The sequence below is a fragment of the Triturus cristatus genome, chromosome 6, assembly GCF_964204655.1.
Source record: "Triturus cristatus chromosome 6, aTriCri1.1, whole genome shotgun sequence".
Taxonomy (NCBI): domain Eukaryota; kingdom Metazoa; phylum Chordata; class Amphibia; order Caudata; family Salamandridae; genus Triturus; species Triturus cristatus.
Genome location: NC_140589.1, coordinates 1347228169 through 1347241065, shown reverse-complemented (window position 1 = coordinate 1347241065; position 12897 = coordinate 1347228169). Strand labels below are relative to the sequence as shown.

General features: G+C 42.7%; 1 protein-coding gene across 1 annotated transcript in view; it reads right to left on the bottom strand.

The window, feature by feature from the left end:
- USP34 (ubiquitin specific peptidase 34) overlaps positions 1-12897 on the bottom strand; it is a 2509780-nt gene that overhangs the window by 2312985 nt on the left and 183898 nt on the right. The window contains exon 10 of the mRNA XM_085612349.1: positions 1840-1932. Within this exon, the coding sequence (XP_085468475.1) occupies positions 1840-1932 (93 nt within the window). The remainder of the gene's footprint in view (positions 1-1839; positions 1933-12897) is intronic.

The following is a 12897-nucleotide window of genomic DNA, read 5'->3' as shown; positions in this document are numbered from 1 at the left end:
CACTAGTTGGAGGGCCTGCTGTTAAGGTTGATCAACTTATTTAGGCATGTAGAGAGGAATGGAAACTCTAAGACTTTGTATAACTAGTACTATACCCACAAGAGACTCAAGCAAAATCCCATGATGAAAGACTATATTAAAGAGGCTGTGGGTAAGTGGGAAAACCTACATATGGTAATATGGGCAACTCCCAACCTTCCACACTTCTGGAATGAGTTAGTGGATGGAACTGAGGAAGTTGTAGGCCCAAGCAAACATTGTGTCCAAGAGTATATATACTGTTGATGAGTCCTTTGTACCAAAAAGAACCATCATATTCTTGTAAAGGTAATTTCATCTCCATTTACGACTGTGGTAAAACAAAAGAGACTAGCTTGAAAGGGAATTCAGATTCTTCCTTAGGGTGTGTCTGAGAGTAAACATCTTTGGTGGTTACTGGGGATTGACAAGCTATTTAAGACAGCCCATGGGCAGGAGAGAGAATTTCATGAACAATGTGGGCAACTGACTGTAAAACTGACAAAGGACTCCAAAGGCTTCATTGCCCCAGGCACTTGTGGGTGCTTAAAATTTTGGGTCTGAGTTGCCTTGTTGGGATTTCAACAATAGCTATTCACGTCTGGGAGTGACCTCACAGTACATGGTGAAGAGTATGAGTGAATAGGGCAGGGAGAGGTGGGGTGGTGGGGGCAGCAAGCTGGAGAAAAGTAGGTGGATAAGAGTCGTTTTTCTTTGTATAGATGGTACAGTCCATCTGAATATTACAGATATATACAATGTTTCTAATATTTAACCAAAAACATCTTTTTAAGTAGCATTCATAGAGTTCAGCATATAGAGACATTACAACAGATATGAATCACAATTTATCAAATAAAAACAAGGTAGTTCTTTGGCAGGTGCCAATAAAAAATGAGGTACGCAATAGAAATAATGTAGTTGGGAAAGAATTGTATTAGTGCTAAAATGTAACCCACAACAGGTACTTTAGAATTTAAAAACAAAATGAGAAATTAGAACGGTCACTGTATTCCTCACTGGATTCCTCGGTTGCACACAACTTATGTTATGCAATAAAGAGAAATCATTGGAACTATATGTACTTGTTTGCCAAAAATAAAAAAAAGGACTTGGAAAAGTAGTTAATCAGTTCTCATCTAGAACTGCTGAGGCTGTCGGCAAAGTGGGAAGGGCTGGCCCAAGCAAATTCTTAAGTAGTGATCGAGAAAGTAAGGCTGAGAAATGAGACCACATATCAGTCTCAACAGGGCTAACCATCCCTGACAGATCGGTAACTCAAAAAAACTCATCATTAATGATAACACATGGACTTCTGCCTAAGCGCCGAAAGCATCAACTAAAATCCCAATCAACCAAATTAATAAACTCTAGTTATTTGCACATTTGACCCTGTTTTCACAATCGCTAGTTCGCTTAAAGAAACATTTAGCTGTTGTGGTCCTCTTTTATAGTGTGTTCATTACAATTGATAAACCACTTTATGACCTTGCACTGTGCATCACACAGCACCATCAGCACTAGATGCACTGTTTGCTATCAATCATTAGTTGATTATAATACAAACATGAAGTTATTGTCTCTGTAAATGCCTGTATGTAAAACAGATTAAGAATTTGCTTCACAAACTGATTGCAAATGGTCCCAGTAATTTTTGATGTTTGCTAATTTGTACTATTAGGCTATTAAGTAGAAGTACTAGTGGAGCTATGAGCATTTAGGACTATTGCAAAACAACAAAATCCAAAAGCAATGAATCAAAGGGAACAAGTCTATAACAAAATATTAAAACAGTGCGTTCTGGTCTTGGTATTCATTTACCTGTGCTGCTGCCCAGATGCAGTCTATGTGCGAAGTACTGAGCCGACCTTCAGCAGCCAGAAAATTCAAAATCACTTGACACTGTTTAATGATCTATAAAATAAAAAGAGAACATTCAGTTAAACTCCATGCATGAGGAGTATTCTGGTGCAAACGCAGACTAGCGGGGTTAATAGAATTAACCTGCATGCCCAGGTGGGCCCTGGTCTTATTTTTTCATTGTTCCGCCTGCCTGGTGGCACCTGTTGAGTCACTTCTGCCAGGAATGCACGTTGCGTATTATACACAGCATGAGTGAAACTTACTTAGCCGACTGCAGTGTTTTGAAAGGACCACAATGACCAAAGACAGGGCTGTAAAAACTTCACAATTCAACAAAATGAATTATGCCACTCCCTGAGAAGACAGCTCTATTAGGGAGGAACCAGTATGGGCAGGAAAAGGGCCTGGAACCTTCACTGTCTGACATTATGGCAGCTATACAGGGCACTCGCATAGCCCTCGAAGGAAAAATAGACACAATAACGAGCAAGGTTAACCTCTCGAAGGTGGATATGCAGAAAGTTGCAGAACGAGTAACAGAAACGGAGGAACAAATTGCAACACTACAAAAAAAAGATAAATCCTTGAAAAACATGTTTGCCTCACCAACTAGCCAGACTACCAGAATAGGGAAATGACTCAAACAGGAGTGGAAGGACCTTCAATGAAGTGTTCCTAGAAGAATGGTTTATGGAAACTTTGCACACCCAGAGGCTTTCCAAAATGTTTCCAATAAAGAGAGCCCACCGGTCACTAGCGGTCAGTGGTTAATTAAGGTAAAAAAAAAAGTGCGAGGGCAGACCCCCCCCCAGTTGGGGGTATCGGAGCTGGGTGAGCGCCTGCCGCAGTTACATCGGCGGGGGTGGCCCACCCGAGCAGCGGCACCAATGTCCTTAGTTAGTTTGGGGGTGGGGGGAGGGGGGTGGTTGTTGGGGTGGGGCTGAATTGTATATTATACTGATGTGCTCTCTGTAAGTGTAGTACATACCACTTGAGTTACTAGTTGGGTATCTCATTTGCTTATAACCATTGACAATGTTGGAAAGGTTGTACCTCATCGATGGAGAGGCGGATCTTTGTAAGTGGGATACCAGATCGTGGATTATTCTCAGTAAAATGCACAGATGACGCATGAATGCGAGATGTAACTGTTAAATATTGTTGTCTGATGCTCAATAAAGATATTTTCAACAACAAAAAAAAGTGCCAGGGCTCTCGTGAGGAGGCAGACTGCACCAGCCCATTTCTTCTGTCAGCGCTGTCTAAAACAGAACCAGTTGCGATAGGATGTGGCGTAATGGCCAGAGCTGCCTTCTTAGTAGCTGTGGAACCAGGTTTGCGTCTCGGCGTCAGCTCAACATCCTGGGATTCTGGGCAAATAAATTAATCTCCCCATGCCTACCATAAATAAATGTGTCCTTCACTGGTGCTCATGAAAAGCAACAGTGTTGACGTAGAAGCATAGCAGGACTGTGTAGACCCATAGGCTGCCATTATTTGAGTTTAAAATAGTGCCTGCACTTTTAATGACTCCAAGACCACCAGTTTCCCATCATGCCTATTAGGTGGCAGTTGCCTCACTTCGTTTGAAGGAATGCGTTAGTGATAGGCAGTCCCAATAGTATCCTCAGTTATGTCCACCGGGGAGACGCGTGGGTAGCTTAAGATTTCAATGGAGATTCCCCTAATAGAGAACTGGAGTTACAGGTATGAAACCATTTCTTCTCTCGCAGGGGGATCTCCACTGATAGTCATAAGCATTTGAATAGAATAGCAAGCTCATCCCTCACCAAGAGAGATGGAAAACAGAGGAATGACAATAGGCTCGAATTAAGCAAATATATTTCTGAGGGAAGCTTGCCCTACTTGAGCATCAGCTCGAGCAACCAAATCCAAACAGTAATGCTTGGTGAATGACCTCCATCCAGCTGCTTTGCCGATCTCATCAAAGCCGCAGCAGCTGCTTTGCCTGTAGTAGAATGGGCATTAGGTCTAGCTAATCAGGTCCTGTTGGCTTTTTGACAGCATAAGAGAATGTAAGACACTATCCATCAGGAGATGGATTGTTTGGAAGTGGTTAACCCTGTACGGACCAGGCCATAATTTATCAAAAAAAATTGGTCTGATCTACATATGTCACAAGTCTGGTCTCCATAAAACTTCAAGACCTGCCTCACATCTAGGGAACGAAGAGTTCTTTCAACCGGGGTTGAAGGGTGCTGAAATAAAGTTGGCATTAAAATTATCTGATTAACATGAAAGTCCAAAAGTACTTTGGGGAGGATTTAGGGTGAGGCTCCTTATAACTACATTGTTAGAGTGGAAGACAGTGTAGGGCTTGTGAGAACATAATGCCTGTATTTCGCTAACCCTAAAAGCGGATGTATTTGCTACGAGGAAAGCTGTTTTCCAACTGAGATGCTGTAAGGACGCTTTTTGAATAGGTTCAAAAGGGGCCTGCATGAGAGGTAGAAGGATTATGGAGAGAAAGGACGTCTAATAGGAGGGAAAACCTTCTTTAGCCCTAAAAGAGAGTCCTTGATCACTGGGATTTTTAAAGAAGAGGTTTGTGGAGGAAATTGTTTGTAGGCAGCGAGCGCAGCCAAGTGGACTCATATGGAAGAGAATTACATACCAAATTTTGCCAAATGGAGAAGACAGGGAAGAATGACAGCTTCCTGACAAGTAGAAAAATCTACGTTCTTGGAGGAACATCAAACGCAAAATCTCTTACACTTGAAGGCATATGCAGAACGGAATGACGGCCATTTAGCATCCTTGAGGATGCCTATGCAATCCTGTGGCAAGTTCAAGTGCCTATACGACACTAGCTCAGGAGCCATGCTGCCAAATTCAAAGAGGAGAATTTGGGGTGAACTATCTGGCCTCCAAAATTCATTAGCAGGCCTGGTTGGGATGGCAGCTTGAGATGTGGACGCTGAGACCGGTGAAGGAGGTCTGTGAACCACCATTGATGTGGCCACTACGGGGTTATCAGGTTGAGTCTGGCTCTCCAGTGGGACAGCTTGAGGTGGAGACTGCCGGGACTACCACCATTTGCGCTGTAGAGGCCGCTTAGTATTATTTACCCCATTACACGATTATTAACAACTATGCCAGTTGGACACATGGGTGCTACTTAACCATGGTAAATTTGTATCCCGAGAATAGGTTTATAATTTTTGAGGGAGCACAGGATGCTTTCCAGATTGGTAAAACCCAGTTTTTGCAATATGCATGGCTAGCCTGTACAGCCCAGGGTGGACCTCTTTCCCTAAAGTCCCTTTGTAAATGCCAGCGATAATGCTATTGGCTCTCCCCCAGTAGAGATGCCTGGGCTAGAGCATTACAGACGGACAAGCCAGTCACGGTCCAAAAAGTGTGAGATAGGTGGCTGGACTACTTAGACAGTGAACTTACAAAGGGTGATTGAGAGTGTGTCGGGAGGTGCATTATGTGTCCAGTACCGTACACTTTAAAATACTACAGTATCATTATGTCATTATGACATACTCCACCCCAGTAAAATTGCACAAAATCAACCCAGACAAACCAGCGCAATTTGGGAGGTGCCAAATGGAATATGCAGAGTTCCTACATATCGTTTGGAACTGCCCAGTCATATATGCCTTTTGGGAGAAGATAGATAGAATCATAGGTAAATATGTTTAAGGCGGCTCAACTCTTATAATAAAATAGTATATACTGAACATTGTCCGAAAGAAAGAGAAGAACAAAAAATGTTCAAGTCACTGCACTGGCCAAGAGGCAAAAAGCTACACACTGGGCGAACAGTAAACCACATCCGCAAAGAGGCCTGGATCTGTGATATTTTAGAATAGGCAGCGGCAGAAGAGTCACAAATGAGAAGGGTTCGGCACGATGAAAGTCTGCTGAACTCCTTGGTTCTGTGGCCCGAGATTATACACACTATTTCTAATGTTCAAAGTATTTTACTGAATTTTGTAATAAAATAATGACGAAAAAAATAGCATCATACTAGGTACACACAAAAATATCTATAGCAAAAGTAATGATATATTAACAGTACCTATAAAATGTTTATAAAACGCTTCAATATAAAAAAAGTAAAAATTAAACTTAAAAGGGAGGTAAAAATGCATATCATCACCAATGTAAAAAAAATCATCACAGAGCTACTTATAATAACCATAAAATCACTATAAATAAAGGGATTAATAATATATTCAAAATATTGAATTACAAATATAAAGCTATATAAAAATCAATTGGTTTCCAAAATGAACGACAAGTGACACTGTTATTCATAACACCAGATAAATATAGATTTACACCTCTTCTAGTAAAAATTATCCATGCATACCATGAATGAAATGATAATAATGAAGCATCTTTCCAACTTGCAGTAATAGATTTTAAGGCAGCTGATGATGAAAAAATCTAAAAGTTTATATTGCAAATCAGACCTATTCATAGAAAGAGCAACAGATTTACATATCAAGATAATATATGACAGTGGTTCAGAAAAAATAAATATTTTTTGATGACATCCCTCCAAAACTGAACGACAAAATTACATTCATAAAGCATGTGCTTTAACGAACCTGGATTCAAGTTACAATGCCAACAACTAGAAAAAGGTAAAAACTTAGCTTGAAATAACTTTAAAGGAGTCCATAAACAATAAAAAAAGAATTAAAGAATTTGTTTGATACAAGGACACAGGTAGCCATCCTGAAATACTATTTAACCTCATTTTCTTCCATATAGCCTGAGATAATTCATTTTTCCAAAACGTAGATATCACATTAATATTATTTCCTTGGAAATTATTTAACTTTTTATAAATTATGGATACGGCACGCAATGAAGTGGCCACTGATTGAATATACATTTCTAAACCAGAAATACTATTTGAGGGACTATTAGAAAAATAATCCACTATAGAATTACATAAAAGTTCGGATTTAGAAAAATGTGAAGGAGGCAAGTAACATTTTTGTTTCAGTTCATCAAATGATAAAAAGCGTTATGATATATAGCTTTAAAATAAAAAATGCCAGGTTTAATCTAAGATTGATAATAATGTACAGTTCGAGAAAGTTTTAACCATGGATTATGCCATAACAATTTAGATTTAAGGTATCTAAATCATGCAATATTAATTGAGTGGATTTCAAAATAATAGATTTATTAAGTAATATTGAAGTATTAGACATAGTTAAAGCAGGTAGAGGAAATGGTGGAATCAACCCTTCTTCTATCAGAAGCCATGTAGGAGGCATATTAAGATGGGAATGATTAAACCAAAGATAACTTTGCTTCAATATAAATGCTCCATAATTTAAAAAATCAGGTAACCCAAAAGAAAACGAGTTACTTACCTGTAACGTCAGCTGTCCAGTATTGGTATCTTTCATAGATTCACATGCCTTTATCATCCCCGCCGGCGAGGTGGGAGTCTCACACTAGCATATCCTTGTCTTTTTGTAAAAAGAACCAAATTTGGAACCCAGCCAATCAGGCTCCAGCACCCTTTAGAACACTCCACAGAGAGGCAAGTCCCTCAGATTTTCGTAGCACAAGTGACAGTAAGTATAACATAGTAATAAGGGAAACCTCTCCGGGGAGGAGGGTGGGTTGCATGTGAATCTATGAAAGATACCAATACTGGATAACTGAAGTTACAGGTAAGTAACTTGTTTTCTTATCCAGTATTGGGGTATCTTTCATAGATTCACATGCCTGAATCAGAATAGTTAGCAGTAAAAAAATCATAGTTCCTTAACAGATGGCGGGTATTATATAGACCACATTAAAAACTTTGTGCAATATAATTGTAAACATACCTATTTAACATATGCCACATCATATGAGAGATATCAGAAACATTAACAATTAAAAGAGATCGCATTCAAAAGCATGAACACAATAGTTACCTCTCAAAAGAGGCTTACCTTATTGGAAAGGGTGAATAACAGTACTTGACCAACTGCTGACTCAGCTTCTGTAGCCAGATTTGGACAGTAATGCCGTGTGAATGTGTGCACATTCTTCCATGTTGCAGCACGGCAAATCTTCTCCAACGGCACTCAGGCAAAAAGCGCTGCTGATGATGACACAGCCCTTGTGGAATGAGCTTTAGGCTACACGGACAGAGGGCTTCCAGCTTTAGCATGGCAAAATTGAATCGCTGATGCAATCCATCTTGCAATTGTGGACTACGACACAGCTGTACCTGGTTTTTGACCACCATAAGATACAAACAATTGATCGACTTCCGGATGGATACAGTTCGTGATAAAAGTAGAATTTAAGGCACCTTTTAATGTCCTAAGTGCGTAGAGCCTTTTCAGCCAGGGTAGACGGACTAGGAAAGAAAGTACGTCGAATAATGGGCTCATTAAGATGGAAAGAAGATGGAACCTTTGGAATGAATGTAGGATTCGTTCTTAAGAGAACACAGTCATTGGTAAACATTAAATATGGCTGTTTGATAGTAAATGCTTGAATTTCGCTGACTATCCTAGCAGAAGTAAGCGCCAACAAAAGAGCAGTTTTCCAGGCAAGATATTTAAGTTCAGTTTTGTGCACAGGTTCGAATGGGTGTTTCTTGAGCTGAGAGAGAACCAGATTAAGCCTCCATTCAGGGGGAGGAGCTCTAATGGGCGGAAAAGCTCTGAAGAAACCTTTTAAAAATTGCTTGACCAAACGGTTAGAGCAGAGAGATGGACCGCCAGTAGAACGTCTGTAAGTTGAGATTGCGGACAGATGCAGCTTAACAGATGCGAACATGAGTCCAGACTTGGCTAATGAGAGAAGATAGGGGACAACCTTCTCCGGAGAACATTCCAGGGGATGTGCATCATTATCACAGCACCAAGAACAGAAACGTTTCCATTTCAAAGAATAGTTTTTTTTAGAGTAGAAGGAGCTCTTGCGTTTACAAGTATATCCCTACAGTCTTGCGGTAAATCTAGCTCCTTAAATTCAGTGAGCTCAGAAGCCAGGCATGAAGCTGCAGAGGGTCACTAGGGAAATGGAGAAATGGGCGGGAAGTGAGGGGACTTGTAGATTATGTCTGGCTAGACGTAGTGGAAATGAGAGATCGCAAGAATGGGCCCGGGCATGGTTGGCACTCCTGGAATTGTTCAAGCGCTCGGCTGTGGGGGACGGGGGGGATCCGGTGGAGGATGATAAGACCCCGGCCCCTTGAGAACCCTGTAACAGGCTTCCCCCTATGCTCTTGAGGCAATTTCTGCTGTGGTATGTGGGAGGCGGATCCGACAAGTGGCAGGGGAGGCTTTGATACACATGTAATTATGATAGATACTGGCGACATGCTTTGTCGGGTGATTAGGGTGGGGGGATATGTTGGGGGGGTTGCTGGGGGATGGGGCGGGGGGCATATTGGTTATATCGCACACTCGCTGTGGATTAATCCTGTGGATGGACTGCCTCGTAGCATAGATGTTGATGGGGTGAATGCTATACAGTTGTGATCAGTCTGGTGGACTGGTCACTGCTCTACGCTCTGAATTGGCTGGAGGGCGGAGGAATGGGGAAGGGGATTGACTGTATTCTGTTTTGTGACCCAATAAAGTCTGTTTGAATTTTTTTTTTTTTTTTACATGAAGCTGCAGAGGGTCTGGATGCAGATGCAGAATCTGGCCCTTGCTCATTGTCAATAGAGTTAGAGACACTGTGAGACGAAATGGACTGCATTCTGAGTGTAGGAGAAGCTCTGTGAACCAGTGCTGAAGCGGCCATCGTGGGGCAATGGGAATCATTCGGCACGGTTCCAGTTTCATTTTCCTTAGAAGCCTCGGGAGCAGCGGAAAGGGCGGGGGGGGGGGGGGCGTGAGCGTAGCCGAAAATCCCCGTCCATCTCATCATGAAGGCGTTTCCCCAAGAGCCCTTCTCCAGATCCCAACTGGCATAGAATGGGCATTTCCGATTTGTCTTGGAGGCAAAGAGATCCAAGTTGGGTCCGTCCCACATCTGAAAAATGCACTCCACTACTGACTGTTTCAGTTCCCATTCGTGGCAAGAATTTGATGTTCTGCTCAGACTGTCCGCCAGTGTTTTGTTTTTTCCTGGCAGATGCTCCACCTTTATAGTAAGGTGATGAGAAAGAAGCCACTTCCATGTGCTCTGAGCTTCCTGAGATAGGATGTGAGAACGAGTACCCCCTTGCTTGTTTAGGTAATGCACGCAAGTGGTGTTGACGGTTCTTATGAGAACTGATGAACCCTGCAGCCTTGATAGAAAAGACTGTACAGCCAGAAAAATAGCTCGAAGCTCTAGGAAATTGATGTGCATTCTTGACAATGCTTTGGACCATTTTCCTCTTAGGCAGAGATCTTGGAGGTGCGCACCCCATCCTTCGAGAGACGCGTCTGTAGTCAAGATGAATTCCGGTGGGGGAGAATGAAAGTTAAGCCCAGTCGAGATATTGCTGGAGCGCTGCCACCAAAGCAGAGCCTCTCGCATAGCCGGGGTTATCTTCACCAAGTCGAACAACCCTGTTATTTGATGCCATTGACTGTCCAGTTCTTCTTGGATAGGTCACATTCTGAGACGTGTGTGAGGAATCAAAAGAATTGCAGAGGACAACATTCCGAGAAAGGATTTTATCTTTCTTTTTCCGAGGCCTGACGCTAGATAAACCAGATGCGATTGTCTTTCTGTGGACAAGGATGCTTTGTCCTGGATAGTGTCCAAATCTGCTCCCAGAAACTGAATTCTTTGAGACGGAAGAAGAACTGATTTTTGGGAGTTGAGAGACAGTCCCAGAGATTGAAACATGCGAAGGCAGGTGTGTGTTGCTACTGAAGCCTGCTGAAAAGACGGTGCTTTTATTAGCCAATCGTCCAGATATGGGAAAAGCTGCAGTCCCTGCAGCCTGACATGAGCCGCAACTGGAGCAAGGCATTTTGTAAAAACTCTTGGAGCTGAACGCAGGCCAAAAGGGAGAACCTTGAACTGAAAATGCGCACCTGCCACGGTAAAACGGAGGAACTTTCGATGTTTGGGGTGGATCGAGATATGGAAATATGTATCCTGCAGATCTAATGTTGTCATGAAGTCTGCATGGTCTAGGAGCTGTAGGATCTCTTCAAGAGTAACCATGCAAAAGGATTTCTTTTGCAGGTATTTGTTCAGCTTCCTCAGATCTAGGATTGGACTCCATTCTCCCGAATTTTTCTTGATTGAAAAGAAACTGGAGTAAAAACCTCTTCCCACTTGAGAGCGAGGCACTTTCTCTATAGCTCCTTTTTGTAACATACTCCTTGCCTCTTTCCTGAGAAGAGCTAGATGTGGTGGATGCTTCTTTAAAAGTGGGTGGGGGGGAGGGAGGTTTACAAATTCCAGGGTGTGTCTGAATTTGATTATTGCCAAAACCCACTTGTCCGAAGTCAGCTTTTCCCATTGGTTGAAATGACGAGAAATGTTCGGCATCTTGGTGTTGAAGTATGGCCAAATTGTTGCAGGTGCTGGGGAAACGTCACTGTTTCCTGCCATTATCTCAGCCCTACTGGAGCTGTTTCCTCCTATTCTGTTGTCTGTAAGCGGCAGCATTGGGTGCTCTGTAAGATTGTTGCTGCTGTTGAAAACCATATCTGCTCTGATATGACTGGGGTTGGTAATTTTGGTATCCTCCACGAAAGGAGAAAGACCCTCTGCCACGGGCACCTCGAAAAGGAGTTCTTCTGTATTGAAGTGTACCCAGGGCTTTGGCAGTGTCAGTGTCTTATTTAATCTCTTGAAGGGCATCATCGATGTGCTTGCCAAAGAGCGCATCACCATCGAAAGGCATGTCGAGGATTTTGCTTTGAATCTCCGAGTGGTAAGTGGTGGAATTAAGCCAACCCTGGCGATGTAGGACTGCCGCTCCAGCCAGTTGTCGGAATCCTAGAGAGGCTAGATCCATGGAAATGTCGATCATTTCCGATGCCGCTCTTTCCCCTCCGGGAGAATTTTCCTCGCCTCCTGTTTCTTATCCTCTGGTAAAAACTCAAGATATGGAGCCATATCTGACCACATTTGGCAGTCATACCTCCCTAGGATTGCCAATGAGTTAGCAGGACGAACAGAAGAAGCACCTGCCATGGTGGTAAACCTCTTCCCTATATTGTCAAACCTCCTACCATCCTTGTCAGGAGGCGCAGTGATCGGTGCTGATGGATTTCTTGACCTGCGCTGAGCGATCTGAGAGATGACAGAGTCAGGCCTAGGATGACCGGACAGGCAAGTAGGGGAATCATCCGCAGCCTTAAATTTCTTATCAATCCTGGGAAGAATTGCCTGTACAGAAAGAGGGTTCCTCATAATCTTGACGCCTTCTTCCCAGATATGGTCGATCATGGGAATGGCATGGACCGATTTCCTGCTCTGATCCTTAAAATCATAGAGGAAGCAGTCGGACTGGTTAACAGGCATAGTTAGGTGAAATCGTGTCGCTGCTCTCTCCATGACTGCATGAAAACCTCCGATATCTTCCAGAGGGGATTCAATTGACTGAGGAACTGGCGATGATGGTGTAGGGATTACATAATCCTCCCATTCATCCATGGTTGTTGGTGATTTAGGGAGTTCGCCCTCTACAGCGACCGTTTCCTCGTCATCATCTTGTGCCCCTTGGTCTTGCGGTATAGGTACAATATCTTGAGACCCAGCAGCCGGGACAGATGAACTTGAAGTATGCAAGACAGCTGGAGGAGAAAGCTGTCTTTGAACAGGGTCAGACGCAGTCAGAAAACAAGTATGGTAAACTTTCAGCATAGCTGGCAAGTCTTGTACCAACGCTACTGGCATCTGCATCACAGGTTCCTGATGAGGCAATAAAAATTGAGGCCTTTGCACTGTTTGATAAGGCTCATAATACTCTTCTTCCTCATCATCCTCATTGTATTCAACATGAAACTGAGAAGGGCTGCATGCAGGGCTGAACAGCCCATCATCCTCCGACTCTTCCAAAAAATGGCTTGAAGGCAAACGAGAAATGTAAGAAGGGTAGGGGTAGTAGCCTCT